The 15,474-nt window shown below is 38.0% G+C and overlaps 1 protein-coding gene across 1 annotated transcript in view; it reads right to left on the bottom strand.

The window, feature by feature from the left end:
• Positions 1–15,474, bottom strand: part of PTPRO (protein tyrosine phosphatase receptor type O) — a gene marked incomplete at its 5' end in the record, with an annotated part of 220,369 nt that overhangs the window by 70,063 nt on the left and 134,832 nt on the right. The window contains one exon of the mRNA XM_081249297.1: positions 12,151–12,347. Within this exon, the coding sequence (XP_081105423.1) occupies positions 12,151–12,347 (197 nt within the window). The remainder of the gene's footprint in view (positions 1–12,150; positions 12,348–15,474) is intronic.

Below are 15,474 nucleotides of genomic sequence, written 5' to 3'. Positions count from 1 at the left end.
GCCTCTGAAATCCAGAAGACTTTACTTATGCTGAGGAAGGTTAAATTTCAAAATTAGGATGATATATAGCTTATATGAGCACTGGAGGAAACACAGAACATTCAAATTCTAAGGCTAGATTTAATAAGCCCCGTGAACTTCTTTATAACCATCAATGTCAATTGTAACTATGTACACTAGAAACACACCAGCCTCTAACCATAATCAAATCAGGAATAACATAAGGATAGTCTGACATCCTAAATTGTAGTGTCAGCTGATTACATGCAAAGGTCAGTGTAGGAATGTCTTTAGTCTCTCATCACTTAGAAGCATATAATATTTAATTATAGTGATGGAAATGACCTCAGAGATTATCTAGGCCAAATCTCTCATTTAACAGATCAAGAAAGTAAATCTAGAGAATAGCCAAGATCACATATCTAGATCAGTGTTGGGACTGGAAGCCTAGCATTGTGACCTCTACTCCATGATACAGGCCAAGCAGCAAGATACAGCAGTAAGCACTTTGCAAGGCTACTGTGACAACCTGCCAAGAATGAATCAGGAAGAAACAGATAATCTGAACAGACTGATTACTAGTAGTGAAATTGAATTTGTAATTAAAAACAAAAATAAACTCCTAGCAAACAAAAGCCCAGGACTGGATGATTTCACAGGGGAATTCTACCAAACATATAAAGAAAAGCTAATTCTGGGAGTCAAGATGGCATAGTAGAGGATGTGGAATTCATGTATCCTCACAACTAGGGCACTTACCAGGCACTGGTGGGGGACCATGGACAGCTAAGGGGACAGGAGGAATGCCCAGCAACTGGCTTGACGGATCTTGGTTCCCAGGCCGGAGGTCGGACCCAAGTTCCTGTGGTGGGAGCTCTGAGTCCAAACTGCTGGACCAAAAGGAGAACCTCAGAGCCCAGGGAATATCAATCGGAGTGAGGCCTCCTGGAGGTCCTCATCTCAGCACCAAGACCCAGCTCTATCCAAATGCCTGCAAACTCCAGTGCTGGACGTCTCAAGCCAAACAACCAGTAAGACAGGAATATAGCACCACACATTAAAAAAAAAAAAAAAAAAAAAAAGATGAAATAGGTAGCTACCTGAAAAAGAACTCAGAGTAATGATAGTAAAGATGATCCAAAATCTCAGAAACAGAATGGAGAAAATACAAGAAACATTTAAAAGTGATATAGAAGAACTAAAGAGAAAATAAACAGTGATGAATGACAAAATTACTGATATTAAAAATACTCTAGAAGGAATCAATAACAAAATAACTGAGGCAGAAGAACAGATAAGTGAGCTGGAAGAAAAAATGGTGGAAATAACTGCCAGGGAGCAGAATAAAGAAAAAAGAATGAAAGGAATTGAGGACAGTCAGAGAGACCTCTGGGACAACATTAAACACACTAACATTTGAATTATAAGGGTCCCAGAAGAAGAAGAGAAAAAGAAACAGTGTTAGAAAATATTTGAATAGATTATAGTGGAAAACTTCCCTAATATGGGAAAGGAAATAGACAATCAAGTCCAGGAAGCACAGAGAGTACCATACAGGATAAACCCAAAAAGAAACGCTGAGACACATATGAATCAAACTATCAAAAATTAAAAACAAAGAAAAAATATTGAAAGCAGCAACGGAAAAGCAACAAATAACATACAAGGGAACCCCCATAAGGTTAACAACTGATTTTTCAGCAGAAACTCTGCAAGCCAGAAGGGAGTCACAGGACATATTTAAAGTGATGAAAGAGAAAAACCTACAACTAAGATTACTCTACCCAGCGAGGATCTTATTAAGATTCGACAGAGAAATTAAAAATCTTTACAAATATGCAAAAGTTAAGAGAATTCAGCACCACCAAACCAGCTTTACAACAAATGCTAAAGGAACTTCTCTAGGCAGGAAACACAAGAGAAGAAAAAGACCTACAATAACAAACAAAACAATTAAGAAAATAGAAATAGGAACATACATATCGATAATTACCTTAAATGTAAATGGACTAAATGCTCTCACCAAAAGAAACAGACTGGCTGAATGGACACAAAAACAAGACCCGTACATATGCTGTCTACAGGACACCCTCTTCAGACCTAGGGACACATACAGACTGAAAGTAAGGGGATGGAAAAAGATATTCTGTGCAAATGGGAATCAAAAGAAAACTGGAGTGGCAATTCTCATATCAGACAAAATAGACTTTAAAATAAAGGCTATTACAAGAAACAAAGAAGGACACCACATAATGATCATGGGATAAATCCAAGAAGAAGATTTAACAATTATAAATATTTATGCACCCAACACAGGAGCACCTCAATACATAAAGCAAATGTTAACAGCCATAATAGGGGCAATCGACAGTAAGACAATCATAGTAGGGGACTTTAGCACCCCACTTTCACCAATGGACAGATCATCCAAAATGAAAGTAAATAAGGAAACACAACCTTTAAATGACACATTAAACAAGGTGGACTTAATTGATATTTATAGGACATTCCATCCAAAAACAACAGAATACACTTTCTTGTCAAGTGCTCATGGAACATTCTCCAAGATAGGCCATATCTTGGGCCACAAATCAAGCTTTGGTAATTTTAAGAAAATTGAAATCGTATCAAGTATCTTTTCTGACCACAGCACTATGGTTGTGTTACAGGAAACAAACTGTAAAAAATACAAACATGAGGCTAAACAATACACTACTAAATAACCAAGAGATCACTGAAGAAATTTTAAAAAATACCTAGAAACAGATGACAATGAAAACACAATGACCCAAAACCTATGGGAAGCAGCAAAAGCAGTTCTAAGAGGGAAGTTTATAGTAATACAATCCTACCTCAAGAAACAAGAAACATCTCAAATAAACAACCTAAACTTACACCTAAAGCAATTAGAGAAATAAGAACAAAAAACCCCCAAAGTTAGCAGAAGGAAAGAAATCATAAAGATCAGATCAGAAATAAATGTAAAGGAAATGAAAGAAACAATAGCAAAGATCAATAAAACTGAAAGCTGGTTCTTTGAGAGGATAAGCAAAACTGACAAACCATTAGCAAGACTCATCAAGAAAAAAGGGAGGAGACTCAAGTCAACAGAATTAGAAATGCAAAAGGAGAATTAACAACTGACACTGCAGAATTACAAAGGATCATGAGAGATTACTACAAGTTACTATATGCCAATAAAATGGACAACCTGGAAGAAATGGACAAATTCTTAGAAAAGCACAACCTTCCAAGACTGAACCAGGAAGAAATAGAAAATATAAACAGAAAAATCACAAGCAATGAAATTGAAACTGTGATTAAAAATCTTCCAACAAACAAAATCCCAGGACCAGATGGCTTCACAGGCGATTCTATCAAACATTTAGAGAAGAGCTAACACCTATCCTTCTCAAACTCTTCCAAAATATAGCAGAGGGAGGAACACTCCCAAACTCATTCTACGAGGCCACCATCACCCTGATACCAAAACCAGACAAAGATGTCACAAAAAAAGAAAACTACAGGCCAGTATCTCTGATGAACATAGATGCAAAAGTCTTCAACAAAATACTAGTAAACAGAATCCAACAGCCCATAAACCATGGGCTGTTTACAGCCCATAAACAGATCATACACCATGTTCAACTGGAGTTTATCCCAGGAATACAAGGATTCTTCATTATATGCAAATCAATCAATGTGATACACCATATTAACAAATTGAAGGATAAAAACCATATGATAATCTCAATAGATGTAGAAGAAGCTTTTGTCAAATTTCAACACCCATTTATGATAAAAACTCTCCAGAAAGTAGGCATAGAGGGAACCTACCTCAACATAATAAAGACCATATATGACAAACCCACAGCCAACATCATTCTCAATGGTGAAAAACTGAAACCATTTCCATTAAGATCAGGAACAAGACAAGGTTGCCCACTCTCACCACTATTATTCAAGATAGTTTAGGAAGTTTTAGCCACAGCAATCAGAGAAGAAAAAGAAATAAAGGAATCCAAACTGGAAAAGTAGAAATAAAACTGTCACTGTTTGCAGATGACATGATACAATACATAGAGAATCCTAATTATGCTACCAGAAAACTACTAGAGCTAATCAATGAATTTGGCAGAGTAGCAGGATACAAAATTAATGCACAGAAATCTCTTGCATTCCTATACACTAATGACGAAAAATCTGAAAGAGAAATTAAGGAAGCATTCCCATTTACCATTACAATGAAAAGAATAAAATACTTAGGAATAAACCTACCTAAGGAGACAAAAGACCTGTATGAAGAAAACTATAAGACACTGATGAAAGAAATTAAAGATGATAGAAACAAATGGAGAGATATACTATGTTCTTGGATTAGAAGAATCAACATTGTGAAAATAACTGTACTACCTAAAACAATCTACAGATTCAATGCAATCCCTATCAAACTACCAATGGCATTTTTCACAGAACTGGAACAAAAAATTGCACAATTTGTATGGAAACACAAAAGACCCCGAATAGCCAAAACAATCTTGAGAAACAAAAATGGAGCTGGAGGAATCAGGCTCCCTGACTTCAGACTATACTACAAAGCTACAATAATCAAGACAGTATGGTACTGGCACAAAAACAGAAATATAGATCAATGGAACAGGATAGAAAGCCCAGAGATAAGCCCACACACATATGGTCACCTTGTCTTTGATAAAGGAGGCAAGAGTATACAATGGAGAAAAGACAGCCTCTTCAATAATTGGTACTGGGAAAACTGGAATAAAAGAAGGAAATTAAACACTCCCTAATACCATACACAAAAATAAACTCAAAATGGATTAAAGACCTAAATGTAAGGCCAGACACTATAAAACTCTTAAAGGAAAACATAGGCAGAACACTCTATGACATAAATCACAGCATGATCCTTTTTGACCCACCTCCTAGAGAAATGGAAATAAAAGCAAAAATAAACAAATGGGACCTAATGAAACTTAAAAGCTTTTGCAGAGCAAAGGAAACCATAAAAAAGACGAAAAGACAACCCTCAGAATGGGAGAAAATATTTCCAAACAAAGCAACTGACAAAGGATTAATCTCCAAAATTTACAAGCAGCTCATGCAGCTCAAAATCACAAAAACAAACAACCCAAACCAAAATGGGCAGGAGACCTAAATAGACATTTCTCCAAAGAAGATATACAGATTGCCAACAAACACATGAAAGGATGCTCAACATCACTAATCATTAGAGAAATGCAAATCAAAACTACAATGAGGTATCACCTCACACTGGTCATAATGACCATCATCAAAAAGTCTAGAAACAATAAATGCTGGAGAGGGCGTGGAGAAAAGGGAGCCCTCTTGCACTGTTGGTGGGAATGTAAATTGGTACAGCCACTATGGGGAACAGTATGTAGCTTCCTTAAAAAATGAAAAATAGAGCTACCATATGACCCAGCAATCCCACTACTGGGCATATACCCTGAGAAAACCATAATTTAAAAAGAGTCATGTATCACAATGTTCATTGCAGCTGTATTTACAATAGCCAGGACATGGGAGCAACCTAAGGTGTCCATCAATAGATGAATGGCTAAAGAAGATGTGGCACATATATACAATGGAATATTACTCAGCCATAAAAAGAAACGAAATTGAGTTATTTGTAGTGAGGTGGATGGACCTAGAGTCTGTCATACAGAGTGAAGTAAGTCAGAAAGAGAAAAACAAATACCCTATGCTAACACATATATATGGAATCTTTAAAAAAAAATTGTTCTAAAGAACCGAGGGGCAGAACAGGAATAAAGACACAGACGTAGAGAATGGACTTGAGGACATGGGGAGGGGGAAGTGTAAACTGGGACGAAGTGAGAGAGTGGCATGGACTTATATATACTACTGAGTATAAATAGATAGCTAGTGGGAAGCAGCTGCATAGCACAGGGAGATCAGTTTTGTGCTTTGTGACCACCAAAAGGGGTGGGATAGGGAGGTTGGGAGGGAGATGCAAGAGAGAGGGGATATGGGGATATATGTATATGTATAGCTGATTAACTTTGTTATAAAGCAGAAACTAACACATCATTGTAAAGCAATTATACCCCAATAAAAATGTTAAAAAATATTGAATCACTATGCTATATAGCTGAAACTAATATAATATTGTGAATCTATTATACTTCAATAAAAAAGGTAACAGCAGTTAGCACTTTGAAAGGCTACTGTGATCCAATAAAATAATGTTGTAGAGAACATCTCTCATTTACATGAGATCTTCTACTGTTCCTTTAAAAAATATCTTCTAGCTATGGAAAAACTACCATATAGAGAAAAGTAGTGTGAACAGACAGATGAGTAAAATGTATTTATTAATATTGAATATTGGCATGCATAAGAATTGATGTTTAACTAATAGGTTAAGCAATGTGCTGCTCATATATACAATGGAATATTACTCAGCCATAAAAAGAAATGAGGGCTTCCCTGGTGGCGCAGTGGTTGAGAGTCCGCCTGCTGATGCAGGGGACGCGGGTTCGTGTCCCGGTCTGGGAAGATCCCACATGCCGCGGAGCGGCTGGGCCCGTGAGCCATGGCCGCTGAGCCTGCGCGTCCAGAGCCTGTGCTCCGCAACGGGAGAGGCCACAACAGTGAGAGGCCCACGTAACGCAAAAAAAAAAAAAAAAAAAAAAGAAATGAAATTGAGCTATTTGTAATGAGGTGGATGGACCTAGAGTCTGTCATACAGAGTGAAGTCAGAAAGAGAAAGACAAATACCGTATGCTAACACATATATATGGAATTTATGAAAAAAACATGTCATGAAGAACCTAGGGTTAAGACAGGAATAAAGACACAGACCTACCAGAGAATGGACTTAAGGATATGGGGAGGGGGAAGGGTAAGCTGTGTCAAAGTGAGAGAGTGGCATGGACATATATATACTACCAAACGTAAAATAGATAGCTAGTGGGAAGCAGATGCATAGCACCGGGAGATCAGCTCGGTGCTTTGTGACCACCTAGAGGGGTGGGATAGGGAGGGTGGGAGGGAGGGAGGTGCAAGAGGGAAGAGATATGGGAACATATGTATATGTGTAACTGATTCATTTTGTTATAAAGCAGAAACTAACACACCATTGTAAAGCAATTATACTCCAATAAAGATGTAAAAAAAAAAAAAGAAAGAAAAGAAATGTGCTGCTTTGCCCTTTAGTCCCTCTGATATTTTAGACAGTTTTGCTTAGTGGAACCAACACAGGTTCTCTATTAGACTGCCTGAGATCAAATCCTGACTCCACACCTTGTAAGCATGGGAATTTATATGTAATTTTTAATTTCTTTATAAGTCTTACCTTGACTTCCTCATTGATAAACTATAGGTAATATACCTAGTAGAGTGTTAGGATCCTTAAACTAGAGTATTAATAAAGTTAACTCTTATTACTCATTAACTTTTTGGCATCTAGAGTCCCTAAAATTGTAAAATTGCTACAGAAAGGAGCATGAATCAATGAAGAAGAATATTGTTGACAACTTACCTATGCTGTAAGTTTTTTGTGTCTCATCATGATTTTAAGAATAAACATAGTTTTGGTTATATGATATAAATGTTAAACTTTTCCAATACTAAACAATAATTCTACACAGTAGAAATTGTATAATTTGAACTGGTACAACTTGTTCTACATGTAAGTAAGGAAACAGCACACCAAAATTTCTCTTCCAATAACTTGATCAAAATAAGATTAAACTGAGTTAATAAATGAGCATTTCCACCTTTTCTTTCCTATTTACACTCATGTCAGTATTTCTTGCCCATGTTTTAGAATTTTGATTCTCCTGGAAGCCATCTAAACAAAGTCTGACATCTCATCTAATAGAGCACTTCCTGAAGAGACAAACTACGCATAAGAACACAGATGTTTTGCAGAGCCAGCAGTACTGTTTTATTTCTTTAGCATGTATTTTTAAGTAATAAAACTAATAATGATCATTGTAAAAATTGCTTACACCAGAGAAGAGCAAATGAAGTCAATTTTGGAAGTCTTTCTGCCCTCCTCTCACCATTTCCCACTTTTTGGCAGGCAATCTTCTAGGCCCTCCTTGACACATATATACATAAATAATATGATATTGAACCAAAAAGTATTATATTATTGACATTGCCTCAAACTTTTCTTTTAAACTTCACAAGCATTGTAGACATGTGAACATACCTGCAAATCGAACCTTGCTCATTAATCACTCATTTAGAATATTTAGAATAACACAGAGTGTAGATTGTTTCAGGGTGAGGTTAAAGTTTCTTTGGTTTGATAATATTTTAGGCAGTTGTTGATTTTAATTATTCAAATGACTTCCTGGAATTATAACGACTTAAATATACTCTCATAATAAATTCATCTTAAGATAATTACACTGCCTTTAAAAAAATAAGAATCAACAATGTGTATATATATTACACTACTAAAAAAATGAGAAGGCAAATGATATTGCACATGACCTTGGTGACAAATTATAAACTAATTTCCCCCTAACTTTTGAATATTTGCTGAGCTACCTATATCATTTCTATTCTTTCATACCTTTTTGTTTATCCTGGACTTATTTAGGGGTGGACTGGAGGTGGGCAGGGGAAAGGTTCCTGTATGCTACTTACTAAATAACATGTGCTTTATTCTCTAGAAGATTACTCCACACTCCTCCCCTAATTTTCACCCCATCTTTGCAATCCAATGTTTTCTCTCTCTCATTTCTGACTGGCTTAGTCTCCATTCCAGAGAATTCGGTTCAGCCTAATATACCTCCAGCTAGGCACCAGTCCTATCCCTCCTCAGTTAAATAAACAGAAGGAAAGTTGTACCACAGAACATAGGCAATATTTGATAGACTGTGAAATAATGAGGTTAAACTAGATGATGGTGAGAGTTCCTTTCAGGCTGAAATGGTCTTATTTCTATATTAGGTGATCCTCTTTCCATTAGCCCTTTCTGTACATTTATTACAGTTACTCTGCTTTCTACAGAGAACCTCTAGAACCTCTTTATCTTCTTGCCTTGTTACAAAGAGTATCCAGTTAGGTCTGCATAATAATAAAAGTTAACAATCTTGTGCACATTACTATGTTCCAGACATTGCATTAAGAATCAAGTCCTTTTATCTTTGTTACAACTCTATGGGGTTGGATATGCTTCTCCTTACATTACAGATTAAGACGCTAAGATTTATAAAGAAAGGGACTCAGAGCTGGAAGCTGTTAAATTCAGGTCTGAAACCCAAGTCTGTTTAATTCTAGAGTCTATGCTTTTATTCAGTACTCTTGACTCTATCAAGAGGAGCGGTAAGGGTGACCTTCCCCTAGTGTATCACCTGCAATCCGCCAGAAACAACACTTTCCTGGAAGTCAGATCAATTGAGCTGGGGTCTCAGCTCTGATACTCATCAGTTGTGTGACTTTGGGCAGGTCTTTTAAATATTCGGCCTCTTAGCTCTATCATTTCCTCTTTTGTAAAGCTAATAGATCGATTGGTCTTTCTTTCTGATTTAGTCACTTAGTTATACATTCCTATAAATTGTCACCAAACTTTTATGGACCAAGCAGATCACATATAAAAATAAATGTGCATCCATATATTACATGATGCTTCTTAATTCTGAAATTCACGACTGTGTGTGAGTCTTTGGAGAAAATGCCAGAAGCACACTTACTTCAAAGAATTGACTGGGTCCTTCATGTAAAACTGATTGAGCACTGGCTTTATGTTTAACAAATCAACATAGGTTTATTAATGAATAGCACTACAATGGTTGTTAGAAGGGTTACATCACAAAACTCCCTTTTCCACAAACACTTGCTTATAAACTCACACACAAAACAAAAAACCAGACAGGAAGAACATATACATAATGAGGACAAATTCAAATTAAGGGGTACCAATGTACCTACATGCAAGGCCAGACTCTAAGCTTCATGAAGTCAAGGTTCAAATCAAATTTGTTCTTATTTCTAGCATCTCACACAGGACCCGCTATAGAACACAGAAATCAATCAAGCTGTGGGGCAGAGCAGGGGCAATAGCGGCGAATCTCATGAATGATCTAGGTAATCGGTACAGCAATGATCCTATGGTACAGGTGATGAGATAACGGTAGAGAAGAAGTAAGGAGAATGAAAGTGTAAGAGAGTGAAACATTGTGATTAATTATTCATCTGTGTTTGGCTTTGGAATCACTCATTTTTGAGCTGCGTTTTGAATTTTCTGTTTAACATAGCACCGTACCATTGACTATAGAACTAAAGAAATGTTATTATTTTTTTCTTTCTGGATAATGCTTGCTTCAAGAAATAACCTAAGTCAGACCAATCCTGGAGAGAATGTCTTCTGGATTCCTTTGATTAATGGGTACGTGAATCTCGGCCAATTTTTGAGATTTTTGCACTGATGTTTCCTTCTTTGAAAATGTGTGTTTGTGTGTGTGTGTGTGTATGTGTGTGTGTGTGTAATGATAATGATGTAATAATAACACAGTCTTCTTGCAGTAATTGAGATAACACCTAGCACAGTGGTCTAGTTCCCACCCTCCACTTCACATACTGGCCTCCTTGCCTATAATCCTTAACAGTTTCATGTCTACATTTCAAGAAGCCATTGTCAAAGTGCACTTAGACCAGCCTTTTCTGGTTCATTTATAATTTACAATGTCTATTTATACTTTTAGCCTTTGGTTTCTATGTTAAGATATGTAACTTACACATTAGGTGGGACAAGAAGAACCACACCTGAGAGCAGTCAAGTTCTAGGTCACGTCCTGCAGACACGACACATTTTCTATTAATGCAGAGTCAGTCATACTTCATACCCTCAGGGAAGGAAGCTAATAAGCTTCTCAGTGAGCTGTGATTACTAGTTAAACTGTTTAGCATATTTACTCATTAATTCAAGCTGAGAGATAGCCTCATCTTCAAGTTGGGCTTATCTCAGCACTCTAAGGCTTTCAACAGCTCCAAAGGCTGTGATTCCTGAATTCATCTTATTAATTAAAAATTTTTCACTCTTTGAATTACACTAAATGCCTAATTTTCATGGGATAAATAGAAACACTCTAAATAGCTTTCACACAGCAAACATCTTTTTTGACTGCGTATTATATTTCCAGTGTACTCCACACATATTGAAAATTTAATTTTTTTCCTTTAGGCAAGAAAATACTGTGTTTGTAAGACACCAAGAATCAGTACCTTTGATCCTATGAAAAAAATAAATCCAGGGCTCCATGATTCCTGTGGGTATTTAGGGCATCTGAGAGCAAAGTCTGCTCTGGGGCCCAGGCTGGTGGTTTCATTCAGGACTGATGATTGGGCGTGGTGTTCATTCCATAGCCACCCCCAGACCTACTGATTCCCATGTGTTTCCACTTGCCCTTCCCACTCCCTTGTGCTCAGCTAACGCCTATTTATCCTTCAAAACTCTTCAGTTATGATTAGTGAGGGGGCAGTTTTTCACTTTATGTACTTTAAATTTTTGAATTATTTTTTCAATGAGCATGCCTTATTTTACAGTTAAAATAACAAGAAACAATGGGAAAAAAAATAAAACAAGCAAACAAAACCTCCCCCAAACCTTCTGCTTTGTTATCTCCTCCCCTGGGGGAAGTTCTGAGCAGTTTCCAAATCCTCTTGCCCCAATCCATATTTATCCATGCCCTTCTTTCTGTGAGCTCATATGGCCTCTCGATCATTTACTTTCAGCCTTGGCCTTATTTTATACTCTGCAGTAATTATAGGTTCCCTTACCATTGTTCTCACTAGATTATAAACTCAGCAAAAGCAAGACGTGTAAGAATTGTCTAGATCCCCACCATCTATCCCAGTACCTGGCACATCGTAGATGTTCAGTATATTCTCTTGAATGAGGAATTAAGTAAAAGGAAGATGGCGGTTCTAAGAGGGAAAAGGAAGGCGACTGCGATTGAAGAGCCTCGGGCATTGATTTCCTAGCTCCTCCCCCACTCTTGGTAACACTGCCGGGGATGCACCTGGGAGACCTCAGCACAGCTTCTTGCCATTGGCGGCCCCCTTGCATCCCCCGCAAGGCTGGGCTGCAGGAAGCGAGTGAGCCAGTCTGCCCTTCCATTCCTTTACCTGAGTACAGTACTGCTTTTCTAGCCTCTGGCTCTCCTTTTGTTTCTGGCAGGTGAGTGACACCACGGACACGATGGTGCTGTTGTAGTTTTCTTGGGAAGAAGTCCAGGACATCAAGGCAGTGGTTGAGCTTAGAACGTGGACACTTACATGCTGGGGCTTCTCAGTGAGTTCTTCAATCCACTCTCCTGAAGGGCCTGGACATCAAAGCAGAGCACAAGGGAGGTTTCACGCTGAGCTGGTTGAGGTACAAGATTCGAGTTTTAAAAATCATGTTGTTTCCCTTTTTGCCCTTACAGAGATACTCCAAGTAAGACTGGCAGCCAGGCTGGCAGGTCTTTACATTCTCTGCTTAGCTACAGTCTCCACTGGGTGACCTCCCCGTTGACCTAAGCAACAGCCTGGCAGCAGCAACCAAACCAGTTCTACTGAGAGACAGAAGCTCCACTTCAGTTGTTACGTGCCTCTGAGATTATTCTGGTAAGTTCTTCACCAGAGAGAATTTACTTCTCTTTTAACAAACAGTATGTGTGGCAGTGTGGCATTTCATGAGTATTCATAATTCCTTTGCTGTTAGGATCTTCAGTCTCTAGAAATAATTATGTTGAGATTCAAATTAGCCTCTACTAGAGTCATGTGAAAATTTTAAATTTGGTGACAGCAGGATCAAAGAGGCAGGGTGTGACTACCTTAGAGAAGAAACAAGCAACAGACGGGCTCAATTATAGAAGCTGGCAGAAACCTGGCTGATAACTTGAGGACACGGTGGGCTCCTCATTATAAAATATCTCCCTGAAAGTGCCCGCCATTAGCTTTGTTCTCTTAAATTTCCAAAGTGGTTATTAGCACAGTGCCTGACACATCATGAGGACCCAAGCAATGTTAAGGTGATTATTATCTCCCGAAAGGCACTGTTAAAATGCAAATGTGCAACTTCTTTTATTTGCTTAGTATACATTTCTCAGTTCCCTCATAGGAAGCTGTATTCCTGAGCCCGGGAGAGGGGAAGGAGCAAGCGGCTCATTGGGGAGGGCAGTCCCAGGCTCATGGTTAATTGGGCAAGGGAAAAAACAACAATAAAATGATAATAATAATGATGATGGCAAAGAGTTGTAGGACTCGCTGCGTGCCAGGCTCTGTTTTAAGTTTATGTGTGTTTGCATATTTTAATCCTTTAATTTTCTTAACTACCCTATGAGATAAGTACTAGGATTGATTTCACTTTCAGATGAGGAAACCGAGGCAGAGATAGCACAAGTAGAGCTGGGATTCATGCACAGGAAGTCTGGTTCCAAAATCCACGTTCTTAACCCCTGCATAAAACTTCCTGGACCACTATGAAAGAGTGAAAAGCATGGGTCTGGAGATAGGAAAGTTGGCCCCAAACTCAGTTTTGCTCATTATTAGCAATGTAAGCTTGGGCAAATGACTTAACTTCTCTGAATCTCAGTCATTGCATCTGTCAAATGGACAAATCATAGAATGTTAGGATTGAAAAGGACTTTAGATTTTCAATGCCTTGTTTTACTGATGAAGAAACTGGAGCCCAGAGATGTGAATGAACTGCCCAATGTCATGGAGCTAGTAATGCTTGGGAACCAACCTAGAACTCCTGTCTCCTGGGTTGGGGCTTTGTGATAACTTATCATGATACTCTCTGATTAGTCTACTTCACAGGACTGGGATCAAATGGGATCAAATGAGATTATAACGTGTTAGAGAACTATCTAAATGTGAAGTGTTATTACTGTTATGATGATTACTGGGGTAGTGGGGGCATGGAGAGAGAAGGTGGGGGGAGGCAAAACGAATTCACTCACTTAATGGCTTTACATTAGGACTGACCCGATAATCAACCCAAGGTAATAGGTCACTGCAGGCTCCATGGAAATGGACTTTGCTATTAAATATTTCTAGAGTATTTCTAGAAGAATATTTCTTCTTCTGACACCAATTCGCTAAACTTTCTGTGACTCAGTATTTTTTTCAAGTGAAAACTGGGGATAAGAGAAATATTCCCTTCATGAGGCTATTGGGAGACTAATATAAATTTCTACCTTAATTTTTATCTCTGAGTAAAACCTTCAAAATTACACAAATTCAGTATCCTTTTAAAATCAAAGGCATATACAGAGTACACCTGAATAACTCATTACCACAGAACATCATATCTGAAGCTCTAAAAAGATTTTTATTGGCAGAGAAATAGCAAAATTTCTAGTGCCCTATATTTTCCTAGATGAGCATTAATATGCATCTTTTTGAAATAATCATATGTTTGAGCAATTCTGACACCTTCTCAGCAGCTCTGGTCAACTGGATACTCTAGGAACAGGGCAGAGTGCTTGACACTGGAAAGTGGTTCAATAAATATTTGTCGAATGTACAACAGAATTAACAAATAAGCAAAGAGTTTAACCCTAGCCTAGGGTTTTGTAATTTGGTATGAGAAGCAGGATGTACACAAATAAAATACATCTAGAAAAATACCACACTCAGATAAGCTCTGTATTTTGTCTTGTGCACTATGAAACACAGTAGAAATTCAGAGGAGGGAAGAGCTAATTGCCAGAAGAGTTGTGGGAGTTTTCCTGTAACTTGCAGTGGATCTCTGCTGGCAGACAAGGAAATCTCTGGGTTAATGAAACATATTTAGCCTCATGGGAAGAACTGGATACTAAACTTTGCTCTCATTCTCAAGTGATGTCACATCAAAGATTGCCCATAACTGAAAGACATGCAAGGCAATCACAGATATTTTTTCTGCATATTCAGTGCATATTTCAAGCCTTTTCACCAGTGGTGACATTTTTGGTTTCTTAAGTAAAATTGTTATATGGGATATTTTCAACATTTTTAAGCTGCTAAGTAAACTGACCTCTTCTCTCTGCCCTCCTCCTCTTTCCCCTGTCCATCTTTTTGAGGATCCTCTGATGAAAGGTGGTAATTTGCTTTTTTTTTTATTAGTTTCTGCTTTATAACAAAGTGAATCAGTCATACATATACATCTGTTTCCACATCCCTTCCCTCATGCATCTCCCTCCCTCCCACCCTCCCCATCCCACCCCTCCAGGCGGTCACAAAGCACCGAGCTGATCTCCCTGTGCTCTGCGGCTGCTTCCCACTATCTATCTACCTTACGTTTGGTAGTGTATATATGTCCATGCCTCTCTTTCGCTTTGTCACAGCTTACCCTTCCCCCTCCCCATATCCTCAAGTCCATTCTCAAGTAGTCTGTCATACAGAGTGAAGTTAGTCAGAAAGAGAAAGACAAATACCGTATGCTAACACATATATACGGAATTAAAAAAAAAAATGTCATGA

This window comes from Mesoplodon bidens (assembly GCF_964165515.1).
Source record: "Mesoplodon bidens genome assembly, chromosome: 11".
Taxonomy (NCBI): Eukaryota; Metazoa; Chordata; class Mammalia; order Artiodactyla; family Ziphiidae; genus Mesoplodon; species Mesoplodon bidens.
Note: the sequence above shows the minus strand (reverse complement) of the source record. Positions and strands in the feature narration are given on the sequence as shown.